This window comes from Colias eurytheme, chromosome 27 (genome assembly GCF_061535395.1).
Source record: "Colias eurytheme isolate Ceu_HAF_F1 chromosome 27, ilColEury1 Martin Lab GWU primary, whole genome shotgun sequence".
Taxonomy (NCBI): Eukaryota; Metazoa; Arthropoda; class Insecta; order Lepidoptera; family Pieridae; genus Colias; species Colias eurytheme.
In genome coordinates, this window is record NC_143006.1 from 5,205,151 (window position 1) to 5,221,085 (window position 15,935).

Sequence of the window (15,935 nt, forward strand, 5' to 3'; positions counted from 1 at the left end):
GTAGAATAAGGTTTTGTGAAAAGTGGTCCTTCGAGCCGGATCTGTAGAAACTTTTGACAATAAAATAACAATTTCATTTAAACGTACATCAGAAATATACAGTTAATAGTCTAATATCATTTTAAAATAATTTTCTAACAAAAATTCCAGGTATTCGACTATCTAGTACTACACGGTCGTATGAAAGAGAAAGAGGCTCGAGCGAAGTTCAGACAGATCGTCTCAGCGGTACAATATTGTCATCAAAAGCGAATCATTCACAGGGATCTTAAGGTAAGTGCAATAGGGTCGAAAATACCTTGAATGCCAGAAATGAAAAGTAACCTTAATTTCAATGAAATAAGGTTCAAAATTCGTTGATAGATAATTGTGGGCATATTGTTTCGATTTAGATATTGTATTATTGGTACTGTGGAAACTGAACTAAACAAAGATTGTAAAGGGGTTGTAAAAGTGATAAACTATTTTATATATTTATCAGGGGCTATAATTCTTATCGACACGGTCGGTGTAATAGGAATTAATTACGTTAATTCAACATGCAAACAAGATGCCAAAGTGGTTTTTGCAAAAAAATGCTGGTCAATTGCTTTTATTACGCTGTTTTGCTCACAGCGTATAAAATGAATGGTATCAAACATCACCAATCCATACTAATATTATAAATGCGAAAGTAACTCTGTCTGTCTGTTACTCAATCACGCCTAAACTACTGAACCAATTTGCATGGAATTTGGTATGGAGATATTTTGATACCCGAGAAAGGACATAGGCTACCTTTTATTGCGAAATATGTACCACGGGCGAAGCCGGGGCGGACCACTAGTATTCATATAAAATTTCACATTCCAGGCGGAAAACCTGCTACTGGACGGCGAGATGAACATAAAGATAGCCGACTTTGGTTTCTCGAATGAGTTCACGCCGGGCGCCAAACTTGACACGTTTTGCGGCTCGCCACCCTACGCGGCGCCTGAACTGTTTCAAGGTATGTGTTGCTCAAACTCAAACTCAAACTCAGGTATTAAAAATTAAAATTAAACTTGTTTAGGAGCATTTTTGGAGCGAAATAACATAGTTTTTGCTGTCTATCTTTTTAAAGTAATGATTAAATCGCAAAATACAGTTTTTTTTTTTATTGTAGGGTACTCAGAAAATTATTTTAAACTTCAATCATGTTAATTATTTCAGCATTTGAGTTCTTGTTCAATTTTTGCATAGATTTCATCTTATTACCTGTACCTTTAAATGTCACCTGTTTGTACACATTACAAATAATATATGTTTAAATTATTTTCAAGTACATAATAATATTTTCAAGCATCTGTTTTAATAGATAGCACATATTATTAATATTAAAACCGATTATTGCAAGCAATAAATACCACTTTTCTCTTATTATAACGTCGATATTGTTGTATTACTTTGCACACGTCATAATGTGTTGATTTTAATTGCTTCAAATTAAATTAAAATTTGTTCTTTCAGGCAAGAAATACGACGGTCCCGAAGTAGACGTATGGTCTCTCGGTGTAATATTATACACTCTCGTATCTGGGTCACTGCCGTTCGACGGGTCCACGCTGCGGGAACTGCGCGAGCGAGTGCTGCGCGGGAAGTATAGGTGCGTGTGTACAGACAGACAGACAGACAAGCTCAAAATTTTGTTTATTCTCAAACTCAAACATTTATTTATTCAACTAGCTGTTGTTCGCTTGCGTGGAAAAGATTAATTTTCATGGTATAAGTTTTCATCCCCCTTTAGGGGATTAATTTTCTAAAATCCTTTCTTAGGGGCCGCCTACGTTATGACATCTACCTGCATGCCAAATTTCAGCCCGATACGTCCAGTGGTTTGGGCTGTGCGTTGATAGATCACTATATCAGTCACCTTTGAGTTTTATATATATATATATAGATTAGACTTCTTTTAGAAGCACTTTCTAATCGTCATTACATATTTTTAACATTTACCACCGATTCGGAAAGCAGTATCTATGGAGAAGAACCGGCAAGAAACTCCATAGTTGCTCTTTTAAAATCATGTCAATATTACAATTTAATTTGACATAATATTTAACTTATATCTAACTACATAATATATCATAATATGCCAAAGAACTGTTCAGTAATTAATAAGACTTCTTCGAAAAACATTTTTAAATTGTCACAACGTAGTTTTACTATTTACCACCGATATACACATACACAGATATATGCATACGCATGCACGCACGTATAGGTATACGTGTACGCATAGATATGTGTGAATACACATACATATACGTATACACGTACCTACAGACGTATGCACTTATACATGCGCAAATGTATAACATACGCACATATGGCGACGTATATGTAGAGGAACAAACGAAATATACACTAGTGTCTAGTATGCATGTTTATATACATTTTATTATGTCAAAAGAGGCAGGTGACCGCCTGATGTTAAATGGTCACATAAACTTGTTACACGGGTAGTGTTATATCATTATATGTATTTGTCGGCCTTTTAATGACAAATAAGCAAATATGTACTCTTACACACAAAAGAGAACGCTCATGCACATATACCGTCATTCATACGCACACACATACGCATCTAACATGCGTGTGCAGACGCATGCGCGTATATACACTCATATATGCAGATGCGTGTGTGCGCACACTTGGCTTGATTTCTATCTGTTTTGGTTAGGATTTATACCAGGTGAAAGGTAAGACGTTAGACGAATTTAGACAGGAGCTTCTACTCATGAAACTGAACAACTTTTGTTCTACAACTTTGCTGAATTCGTAAAAAAAAAAATTGGACTTTGTAAGGATTATTTTTCCGGCCCAAATATCGACCAATAGAATTGCACCATTCGACGTCACGTGATACAACCTACATGGTATTATACTGATAATTTTTTGAAAATTTTCTCTGGTCGTTGACGTCAAACTGACAGGTTGAATTCAATTGTGAAATTATTGGCCGACATTTGGGACGGAAAAATAATCCCCCGAATACCACACGAGCTTCAAAATTATCTGGCATTTCCCTCAAGGTTCCCTGCAAACAAATAAAGTCGTCAAGTTTTTCAGGAAAAATTACTCGCGCTTCGCGCTCGTGATTTTTTAACCTTGACTAAAAACTTGACTCCTTCATTTGTTTGCAACGAACCTTTCGGAAAATACCCGATAATTTTGAAGCTCTTGTGGTATTATAAGTGAAACTTCGCTAATCAGCTGACCGATTTCCATACAAAGTCCAAATTTTTTTCTACGAATTCAGCAAAGTTGTAGAGCAAAAGTTGTTCAGTTTCATGAGAAGAAGCTCCTGTCAAAATGCGTCTGACGTCTTACCAGTCTCCCTGTAGATGTAAGTTTCAATTTTTTTTGTCTGTTTGTTACAGAATACCGTTCTACATGTCGACCGACTGCGAGAACCTGCTGAAGAAGTTCCTCGTGCTGAACCCGGCGAAACGAGCGTCGCTTGAGAGCATCATGCGGGACAAGTGGATGAACACCGGCTACGAGGACGACGAGCTGCGGCCGTACGTCGAGCCGCAGCAGGACTTCAAGGACCACAAGCGGATAGGTCGGTTGCTATGGCGACGCTCTGAGAGCACAAGCGACAAGTGGATGAACACCGGCTACGAGGATGATATCGACAAATACCTATATTATATCCCACGGGCTGAATGTAGTCTACTAGCTGTATTATATTCTACTAGCTGTCCCGGCAAACGTTGTTCTGCCTTGCTCTTATCATTTAACCCATTGAGCCCCGAACGGCCAGATATGTAATATATTATAATATTATTCTTATTTACAGGAAATAAGGAATAAATTAATATATTATTCTTATTTACAGGAAAAATATTATAAACATTGCTTCAAACATACATACACAAAAATGCCTTCAAGCATTGCACTTTGCGAAATTAGGATGTTTTAGCTTATCAGCTGTAGACAGTTGGAAGCTTAATAATGTTTTGCAAATAAAATCCATACTAATAATATTATAAATGCGAAAGTAACTCTGTCTGTCTGTCTGTCTGTTACTCAATCACGCCTTAACTACTGAACCAATTTGCATGAAATTTGGTATAGAGATATTTTGATACTCGAGAAAGGACATAGGATAGGTTTTATCCCGGAAATCCTACGGGAACGGGTTTTTCCTTGAAAACGCAGGCGAAGCCGCGGGCGGAAAGCTAGTCTTATTATATTTGTTTGATATGGAATTAAGTAAAGAGTATGATTATAAATTTTAAAATGCAGATATTTTTTTTAAACTGAAAATTACGAATAGTTTGAAATATATAAACTTTTTTTTGTCACTTACAGTGTAACTTACAGTTTTTATCGCTTACACATATAATTATGTGTTTGTTATGTAATTAATAGTGTCAAAAATAAGTAATTTACAATAAAAATATTACTTTTAACTGAATAATAATATGACATTGTAATTGAAACCAAGACCTTTGGAAAAAATTAAAAATAAATTTTACCTAATTCCATATCAACAACAATATAACATTAATTATAAAGATATACAATAATATGCATTTACCTATATAATATATTTATGTTGAATTTTATTACATTTCATGCGCCTAACATTATGGGCACAGCGCAAGTCGGTATGTTTGCGATCATTTTATATGTGTGTACGTGATACTCTGTCTTATTTGATGTTTTTTTACATTAAAATAGGTTTTTATCTTTAAAAAAATGTCGGAAATTTTAATAGTAGTAAAAAATATTTTCATAGTGATTAAACTTGTTCATCGTACATGTTTTGTACATTGTTATTTGTTGAATATCTTGGTTACTTCCTTTTGATTGAAAAAAAAAAATTAATATAAAATGACTAGCTACGCTCCGTGGTTTCACCCACGTGGCTCCGCTTCTGTTGGTCTTAGCGTGATGATATATAGCCTATAGCCTTCCTCGATAAATGGGCTATCCAACACCCAATGAATTTTTCAAATCGGACCAGTAGTTCTTGATATTAACGCGTTCAAACAAACAAACTCTTCAGCTTTATAATATTAGTACAGATAACTATTGAAAAGATGATCTTTTGAAACATTTCTTGTAAGAAACAAAAAAGAAATCTTGTAATTTTACGGTTGTTAAATATAAATATATTCAATAATAACAGGGTAATAAATAGTAATAAATTCTAAGCATTAAAAACTAAGACATCGATAAGACAGAGTTTTGGATGTTGTACAATTTTAGCTTTCATTTTGATTTCTATTTTGATTTTTTCCATATTTTATAAGCTTTTTTTAGTAGCAGCATGTTTGTAATGGCTTTATTGCCTTACATAAATATTTTCTATACTTTCAGTTTATTTTATAGTAAATGTTTTAGCACTTTAGCAGTCATGTGATATAGAATTTATGGTATTTCTTTTATGTGTCTTAAATGTTAATTTTAATAAGGTTTTGAAAGATAAAGTGTTTTCATAAGAGAAACTACAAAGGCGAAAGACGCGGGTTCGAATCCCAAATCGTGATCGATTTCTATTCTTTAAAAAAATTCTCAGAGAAACAAACATTTTTTCACAGTGAATCAATAACAAATAAAGTAATTAATTTTTTTTTAATATTTAGTTGGAAATGTACACCCATGTTTCCTTTTCAAATCTTGTGTCGATATTATGTATTTTGAATCAAATTCAAATTGTAATTATTATTATTATTAAGACATTGTTAGATGAAAATGGTAACTAATATTTTGTAAATATTTATTTAAAAGTATACTTAAGTATATCGAGATTTGAATTAAAATGATTCCTACTTTCAAATACTTTTAAATTTCTCATAATTCAGACTCTAAAATAATTTTGAAATAACACGTGTTCCCCACATAAAAGTATATTTTCTAACATATTATTTTTAATATTTACAGAGGCGTTAGTATGTTTGGGGTACAACAGGCAAGAGATTGAATATTCGCTAGCGGAGGCGAAATACGACGATGTTTTTGCGACGTATCTCCTGCTTGGAAGAAAGAGTACTGATGTGAGTAGTTTAATATTATTATTTAAATCTAGACAAGAAATTTGCCCCGGCTTCGTTCAGGCATTTATGCGTATTTCATACATATTTAGGTTTCTTTCTTTTGGATCAGTCTGTGTATTAAAAAATTCCGCAACAAATTTGTTGTATATACTATATAGTGTATACAACAAGTTAAGTTTACATAGCAAATCACCTTAGTTTAAAATGAAAAGATTATTTCTATTGTTACACATATACTATTTCCATAAGCTTGCTTAAATGGTACAAGTTTTTTATTAATAAAATGATAGATTTTTTTAACGAATGATTAAAAATAATTAAAAACGCAAAAGTGTTAAATAATTATTATCCTGATTCTGAGCCTGTTATTATTGCAACTTAACAATATTTTGCGCCAAGTACCATGTTGTCCATAATAATATGTTACTTTTGCGCATTATCATAATATAATATTTTGAATGATATGAGTAGTGTGTTATTATGATTTTTTCAATTAAATGATGTGTATAAATCATTGAGATAATATTACTACGTATGGAGGAGACACCAGGAACAAAATCTGTGCGCCATTTTTTAGGGTTCCGTAGCCAAAATGGCAAAAACGGAACCCTTATAGTTTCGTCATGTCCGTCTGTCCGTCTGTCCGTCTGTCCGTCTGTCACAGCCGATTTACTCGGAAACTATAAGTACTACAGTGATGAAATTTGATGGGAATATGTGTTGTATGAACCGCTACAAAAATATGACACTAAATAGTAAAAAAAAGAATTGGGGGTGGGGCCCCCCATACATGTAACTGAGGGATGAAATTTTTTTTTTCGATGTACATACCCGTGTGGGGTATCAATGGAAAGGTCTTTTAAAATGATATAAAGTTTTCTAAAAAACATTTTTCTTAAAGTGAACGGTTTTTGAGATATCAGCTCTCAAAGTCGTAAAAAGTATGTCCCCCCCCCTCTATTTTTATAACTACGGGGTATAAAATTCTAAAAAAAATAGAGGTGATGCATGCTAATTAACTCTTTCAACGATTTTTGGTTTGATCAAAGTATCTCTTATAGTTTTTGAGATAGGTTGATTTAACTGTAATTTATTATATTTGCTGCTACGGAACCCTTTGTGCGCGAGCCCGACTCGCACTTGGCCGGTTTTATTTGCTCTAACTAAGTTTTAAAAATTATTATCTAGTTAGGTACTTACCGATGAAAAGTTATGTTAGTCACTTTTCCGTATTATTTGTGCAATATCGTAACACAAACGAGGGCATATTTGATGCGTTTCACTTTAAAATAAAAAATGAGCGTGCAGTTAAGCCATATGGCTTATGTTGAGCGGAACATAAGTGATTTAGGCGGTGTCGTCTCCATATGTATATCTCAATGGTATAAATTGTGATTTCCAGCCGGAGTCGGACGGCAGCCGCTCGGGCTCGTCGCTGTCGCTGCGCAACGCGGCCGCGCCGCCGCAGCAGCAGCAGACTGCGGCCAATGCACACGCCGGTATGTATACGTGGGGTATACGTGGAGTATAAGCGGGGTATACGTGGGTATATGCGGGGTATATGCGGGTTATACGTGGGTATACGCGGGTTATACGTGGTTATACGTGGATATACGCGGGTTATACGTGGGGATGTACGTGTATATAACGCATAAATGTGGTCTGATGTAAATCACGTATATACTGACGTATGCACGTTTATAAACCATATTACTCACGTATTTTATGAAGGGATATAGAAGACGTGGGTATATACCCGCGTATCTGTATACTCGGGGGAGTATACGTATTTATATAAAATTTAATGCAAACAAAATAAAAATACAGTTACTAGTTAAGACAATATATAATTATTAGATTAAATTCAAGGATTCTTTTTTTTGTGTAATCTTGATAGCTTTTATTTAAAATATTAATTCTATGTTTTTAATTTTGGATTTTCGAAGAGAGATTTAAAACGTTAATTCAAAGTCAGGTCTATTTATGTATAAGGTATATTTTCATTTATTTTTGAAGTTAAACATTATTTAATAATATAGCATAGGATAATCTAGTCATACAATTATTTTACAAACTTACATTTATAAGTAATATTACTAGATAATAAAATTCGCATTGTAATATCGCTTAGGGGTTTAATAAAAATTAATTAATTGATTTTATTAATCGGGCTTCAAGCTTACCTAACAGGGCTACAAACTGTAGGCGAATAGAAGTATCATTTGAGGTCCATTTGTTATTTATTCGCTTCAAATTAAATGGATATAATAATTATGATAATTTAATACTGTTCATTTTTACCAATTTATTATAATAATTGTTTTTTTAAATGACGAAAATATCGTCCAATTTGCATCAAAATCGTTGATTTCATGCATAAATACCACAGATCATAATTAAGCTGGACAGGGCAAGCGCTTTAACTTCAATATTTCTTATATTGTATACGAATTTACAGACGAAACGTATTCTTATAGGTTCATTGTATTTTTTAATTTGATACGGGATTATGGATGTTTTTTTACATCTAATTAGGTATTTCAAAGTTTTTGGATTGATTTTTTTGTAATTAGACGCAAAAAATTGTACGGTCGGTCATGCGTTATCTAGTTACAACTATGATCTGTGTTTTTATTCACTTGAATATCCATTTAGTTCGAAGCAAATCTATACGCTTATTATTTTTATTGTCTATACAATTATGTGTGCTTTATCGTGCTGTACACCCATCACAAACTAGTGCTGTTGAGAACGGGCTTTAATAACGTTAACGGTTTTAAAGCGGGTTTTTTTTTGCGCGCAATACGTATGTCATGATGTGTGTTCCCGTTAACGATCGCGTATATGATCACAGTTTATGTTTAGTTGGAATTTATTTATTTGGAGAGGTCAAATGCGTTGGGATTAACGCGAAATAGTTTTTTTTGTCATTATTAGTCGTATCACATGATTCGAGATTGAGTTAACGATAGAGTATTTATTTTTTCTGAATAAAATTTGATTATAAAATTCTACGGTCAAGGTTGTTATTTTTATTATTATCATTTCTTCAAGTATTTGAATATCAAATTACTTAATATACTATCCAATCAGTGTTAACCCTTGTGACGTTTCGAATGTGTATTTTTACGATTTTTACACTTTTCCTGATTGTTGCACTTGTGTTGTGTATAGCGTGTTTTTTTTTATTCTTTCTATGTTAATTGTATTTGTATACAGGATGTGTAGTTTTGTGAGTGTCCAAGTTGTAAAAATCACTGTCTAAAATGAATATTTTTCTTTTGTTAGACAATTTTGCAGTGTTGAACTTTCCATACTTTCTTTAATATTATGTTGATACGTTGAAATAGCCGTTTTAAGCTTTATTAAATGTGTTTTTTGATCTTCGCTTTAATAAGTTTCGTCTCTGATGAATTATTGAAAGCTCATTGAGTTTTCAAGTGCATAGTTTGTAATATTTAAAAGTTATTATGCTTATTACCCTTCTATCTGGATGTTATCGCTCTTCCCATAAACTTTGTGCTGTAGTGTACTGTCATCGATTGCATTCTCTTTACTTAATTGTTCAGTTAATGAAGGTTTCGTTTGTACGTCGAAAGCTAAATACGTCGGTCAATAGTTGTGTAGGATGTGGATGAACATTCAAGACTTTCTACTGTGTAAATCACTACATAGTATAAAACAAAGTCGCTTTCTCTGTCCCTATGTCCCTTTGTATGCTTAAATCTTTAAAACAAGTTTCGCGCGGTTTGTGGTATAGTAGGCTATAGGCATCAACTCGTAAGATCTCGTTTGTCTTATACATAGTATGTAATTGTTGTTATAATATCTCGTATAATTCGTACTATCTGTTACGTGCGGTTTATATTATAGTAGGCTGTAGGTATCAACTCGTAAGATCTCGTTGTTTCACGCGGTTTGTCTTCTAGTAGGCTATTGGTAGTATCATATCTCGTATAAGTACTTTGTACTATGTCTGTCTCGTTTCGCGCGGTTTCTTGTATCACTATACCTACTGGCTATCGGTATCTCGTACGAGTACTTTGTACGGTGTGTGTCTCGTATTGCGCGGTTTGTGTGGCGTGTACGCTAACGCTGGGCGTGGGCAGGGCCGGGCTCGCCGTCGCACCGCGGCGTGCAGCGCAGCATCTCGGCGAGCGCGCGGCCCGCCGGCGCCGCCTCGCGCCGCGCCTCCTCCGGCGCTGAGGTGCTGCGGGCGCAAGGTAACACACCCCACACACCCCCCCACACACACCCCCCACACACCCACACCCCCCCCCCCCACACATCCCCACACACACCCCCCCCCACACCCCACACCACACCACACATATCCTGTGTCCTACACCGTGTTCGTATACGTTGACCTACATCCTACATCCTATACACCTCCTCTATACCCTCTGTATACTTATGTGTACATCCTGCATCGTACACCATGTATAACATGTCCCATATATATCGTCTTGTACACTACAAACAATTTACTCAGTATATACATATATATAGTATATAGTATACATAACGTAAAGTAAAACACTATCACACACCCACACATATTATGTACATCTCTGTGTGTAGCCTCGGCGGCCTCACATCCTACATCCTATACGTCGACATACACCCTACTCCCTGTTCATACTTATGTTTTTATTCTGTCCAGTATGTATTATATCGTACACCACAGTTTATATACACAGTATATTACATTGTACATCCTACACTCTGTCCATATACTTGTGTACATTGTGCATCCTATACACCGGCACACACCCTATACCCTGTCCACATATTTGTGTACATCTTGCGACCTATACAACCGAATACACACAACGACATAACACCTACAATATATAATATCTATATCCACACATATATCTCTTTATTCCATTTATAAGTTATACGTATCTATATCCATTTCCCTTCGTACACCTTCGATATCCAGATTACATACATATATACAATCTCGTACGTCTTCACGTATATACTGTGTATCGTATACGTATATATTTATGTACCTAATATGTATCTAATTATTACTGTACGTATATAATTACTATCGATATTTAAAACACGTTTTATAGGTTATATTATGATGTAAGCGAAAGTTATAAATCATATGTTTTATTAATGTTTATATTATATTTATATAGAAATTAAATCTACAAACAGCAACACATTTTTACGCTTAATCCTGCCTCATTTTCCTTACAAAACTCATATCTTTTCAATTCCCGATATTGCATGTATATGTAGCTTTTATTTGCATGTCTATATGTTTTGGGCATTTATGTTTTAGAGATTGAATTTTATGTATATTAAGGGTAAAATAGGGGAGGGTTAAACGTTATAGGTTTTTTTGGGTCAAAGTTTTGCGTGTGGTTCGTAAAATATTGTTGTATGAAAATGCATGAAAATTATTACGTTTTAAAGATACAGGTAAAATATAAGAATTTACTGATAAATGTCTTATTTGTGATTAACACTTATCAAGTAACACTAAGTTACATAATACTTATGTAAGAATGTTATTGAAGGGTCAGAAACACACAGAATTTCACTGTATAGCACTTTTTGCGATTTGGTATCACTGTAATTCACGACTACACTGTGTTGAAAACCGCATGATTTTGTGTTTAATTTATTTTTAAGTGTACTTTCGCATGAAATTTGTAATACCCTCTCTTAAATGCACTGCACTTGAAAGAAAATTTGTATCAAATCATTTCTAAATTGTTTTTTGCATGTCTTCGTAGAAAATGTAATGAACGGGTAGTATGCGGTATACGAACAATCTATAGTGTAGTTAAATATAAGCATGTCATACCTATGTGAAAACTATTTAAACGGATGGACCAATTTTGATAATTTTAACAAAACTAGCTCACAGTTAAACGGGCATGTAGATTATTTTTAATACATCACTTAAAGTCTAACATATATTAATTTTTAAGTACTATCATAGGTTTTAATTAGTATGTTACAACGTAGGTTATAAGTAACAGGCTTATATAGTTTAGTGTAGGAAAAGTTATAATATTTAGTTTATAAATCGTTAAATAAAAAGCTTTTCGAGAGGGTGTTAATTTAATAACAACATCACGCTTTGTGGTTTGATGCTTACTCAAGCAAATGTGGTCGTTTGTTCATTATTTATGACTTTTAAACAGCTTCTACAGGCACAACTTACTAAGAAAGTCGCTAGACTTTCTATCAATGTACTGACATTGATACTTGTTTAATAAAATTAATAAAATGTACTTTTCATTGTGATACAAATAATAGTAGCAAATATCCCATAAAACTACTATTTGTATTAATATTTTTTTTATGTCAGAGCAAGCAAAGGGGCACCTGATGTTAAGTGGTCACCACCGCCCGTAAACACTTGTAACACTAGAAGTGTTACAGGTGCTTTGCCGGCCTTTTATGGACAAATAAGCTCTTTTCTTGAAGGCCCCAATGTCGTAGTTGTTCGGGAACACGGCAGGTGGCAAATCGTTCCACAGTTATTAACAATGCAGATTTGTATTTGAGATCAGTTTTTGTAACTAATACTGTTTATAAATAAGTGAATAATGAGCAAACGGATTGACTAACAGGTGCTAACGCTATCGCTTTAGGCTATGTTCATATAAGGTTTGTAGTTTTGCTACTTACAGGTGTACAGTTAATAGTGTAAATGGTATGAAAAAAAACAGATTTTTTTTGTATTTTTAGTTCTATAATTTGGATGTGTAATTTATGATATATTGAATTAAACAGAAACTGAAAATGAGCATAGCCTTAATGTGTATTACATAATATATGTGTCATGTGCCTACGTATGTGTGGGTGACACTATACACCTTAGTGTGTGACACTTTACACTTAGTGAGTGAAGTGTCACTAACGCACTTTGCACTAAGAACTCTTTTAGTGTATAATATGTTGATTTTGGTGTTACAGTTGGCACAACCACGAGCGCCGCGAATAACACAACATCAACGGCCACCACGACAACGTCCAATTTCAAAAGACAGGTAATTTATAAAATATCTTATCGATTCTAGAAATATGTAATTGAGTTTGTGATAATGAAGAAAGGTAGTAGTAGATGATGGTAGTTGAATAAAGGAATTTCATATACAAAAAAATATGTATAAGTTTTCTTAGTACTTTTAAATTTGACAACATATTAAAGATGTTTTACCAGTACTCATTTATTACAATAGGCTCTGAATTAAACTATAGTTAGTACTTCATTTAGTGCAATGAAGTTCTCTTTTTTTAATCATGAAAATAATGATTTTAATGTTACCTATTTATTAAATTTCAGAACACAATTGACTCGGCGTCTATCAAGGAGAACACAGCGCGTATAGCGCAGATGCAGGTAAAGTTTGTTTTACATATTGTTTTTATGTCAATAATCTATCAAAATATTGCAAATTTGTGCTGCCTATAAAAATCATCATGAAAATACTTATATATATATATACCAGCTGATTGGTTATTTGATCCTTCGAACTTAAAGCGGATTACTGGGCACTCGTTTCTTTTATATTTATAAAATTAAAATAGGTCCGTAATTTTTGTACTGTAAAAAAACAGGGCGGATGAGTTTTTTCTTTTAATTCTAATGTTCCTGTGGGAATATCGGTATTGAAAAAAGCCTAGGTTACTTCTTATAACAACAGCTATCTGTCTATAAAGTCCCGTCAAAATCGCTCCAGCCGTTCCTGATATTGGCCGGAACAAACAGGCTGACAGACAGACGAAAATTGTAAAAATTACTATTTTGGTATATTATGTACGGTGTATATATCCTTATTTAAATATTAAAACAAACATTCCAATTTTATTTTTGGTATAGATATGTACAACAATTACAAATGGACACGACAGAAATTAGAATAAATTATGCCAATGCTTACCTGGGACATTTATTTCCTGTGTACACGTTCGCTTACAATACGTTTATTTGGGAACCAATAAAAACAAATCTTCTATATACAGTGTAAACTCTATATAACGTCACTTAAGGGACCGTGCATTTTTCGACGTTATAGAGAGTGGTCGTTAAATGGAGAGAAAGGGAAAATTACATGATTGGTCCAGAGACAGGAATATTATTTTGACATTGCCTATGAAACCATGTTATCATCGCTTGATCAAGGTCTTCATATTGAGGTTTCTTCAATTTTTTGGCAGATCGTCCATCTTCTTCGGCATGCAGAATTTTTTCTTTATTTTTCTACGTCTGCATTTCTGAGAATCTTCGGTATGTCAGTAAAAAAGAATGTAAAAAACTACATTTTCATTGATTTCGGCAACTTAGTCAGTACTTCCTAGTCCTAGTTCCTAGTTGTAATGTCTTATTGTGGTCGTTAATTAGAGTGAGCGTGATGCTATATGGAGTGTATTATTGTATAGACAACAATATAAACCAACCAAAGTCGAGAAATCTTGACGTTATACGGAGTTTGACGTTAAATGGAGTGTCGTTATATATAATTTTGGCGGGAGGCGGAGAGCGTCCGTTCTGTAGCGTTTACCTACTATTATGTATTCTGTGCCGCTAGTATAAAATAATGAACAGCGAACGTGTGTCAGGTGCAGGGCTCGCGGCCGACGTCCGCGGCGCCGAAGCTGGAGGCGCGCGCGCGCACGCTGACCGCGCAGCCGCGCCGCGCGCACCACGACGCGCCCGCCAAGCTCAGCCCGCCGCACGACGCGCCCGGGTCAGTATACACGTACACGTACATACACGTACATATACGTACACGTACATACACGTACACGTACATACACGTACACGTACATACACGTACATACACTTACACGTACATACACGTACACGTACATACACGTACACGTACATACACGTACATACACTTACACGTACATACACGTACACGTACATACACGTACACGTACATACATACACGTACACGTACATACACGTACACGTACATACACGTCAACGTACATACACGTACACACACCTTATATATGTAGCGTACACGTTTATATACACACATGTATACACGTATATCTACTTACCGTAAATAATACGTGAACTTACACATTATACATGACATATACACACCGCACATTGTGATATACACATAACGCAAATGATACGTTACGCTACATATACCGTACACATTATACATGATACGTGACAACGTACACTGTATACACACATGGCGTACATCTACGTGACATACATGCAACACACACATGATATATTATAATATCATACACCGTACACGTACACAAATAACGTTCATTATACTTAGCAATATACACATACACATGATACATACAGGTGCTCAGTTCTTTACAAACACACATGATCAATGTGCATGTGAACAGTGTAGTTTGTATACACATGTATACATTCACATTGACACATTTTCATAGCAATAAATAATATAAGTGACAAATTGACCGAATATAATAATCTACTGACTTATATTAGCATTGATTGGATAATTAGTATGTGTTCTGTGTCACATTGTTTTCTGTTTATCATTCAAAATCATGTAGATTGTGGAATAATTGCATTTTTTATGTAGGTAGGTAAAAAAAACAATAATTATTAATGAATATTTATTTACATTGTACATATTATATTTATCACATTCTTATATAGGGTTGACTGTATGGTATGGTTCTCTTGAATTAAAAATTTAACGTTTCCAAAAGCATGTTAATAAAAATTCATTATTTACGTACATTTTTTTTTATTATATATTAAAAGTTATGGAGTTCATGTAAGTTTACGGCTTTGATTTAAAATTTCTAGTTATTTTATGTTACTCCTTACTTTTTTTAATGTTTAATGTTCTTTGAAATTACACCTTTCTCGTAATAAAAAGTAGTCATTGTTTGACCATATTATTTATTTATACACACAAA

The 15,935-nt window shown here is 34.1% G+C and overlaps 1 protein-coding gene across 14 annotated transcripts in view; it reads left to right on the forward strand.

Moving 5' to 3' along the window:
- The window catches only part of LOC149896897 (serine/threonine-protein kinase MARK2-like), a 162,413-nt gene that overhangs the window by 132,233 nt on the left and 14,245 nt on the right, over window positions 1-15,935 (forward strand). For 12 of the 14 annotated variants that reach the window (XM_090117105.1, XM_090117106.1, XM_090117104.1 and 9 more), the window contains 10 exons: window positions 151-273; window positions 853-988; window positions 1,489-1,624; window positions 3,402-3,586; window positions 5,917-6,029; window positions 7,432-7,528; window positions 10,139-10,252; window positions 12,978-13,051; window positions 13,348-13,404; window positions 14,625-14,752. In XM_090117105.1, the coding sequence (XP_089973231.1) occupies window positions 151-273; window positions 853-988; window positions 1,489-1,624; window positions 3,402-3,586; window positions 5,917-6,029; window positions 7,432-7,528; window positions 10,139-10,252; window positions 12,978-13,051; window positions 13,348-13,404; window positions 14,625-14,752 (1,163 nt within the window). The remainder of the gene's footprint in view (window positions 1-150; window positions 274-852; window positions 989-1,488; window positions 1,625-3,401; window positions 3,587-5,916; window positions 6,030-7,431; window positions 7,529-10,138; window positions 10,253-12,977; window positions 13,052-13,347; window positions 13,405-14,624; window positions 14,753-15,935) is intronic. The other 2 variants (XM_090117100.1, XM_090117102.1) reach the window with 2 other exon arrangements.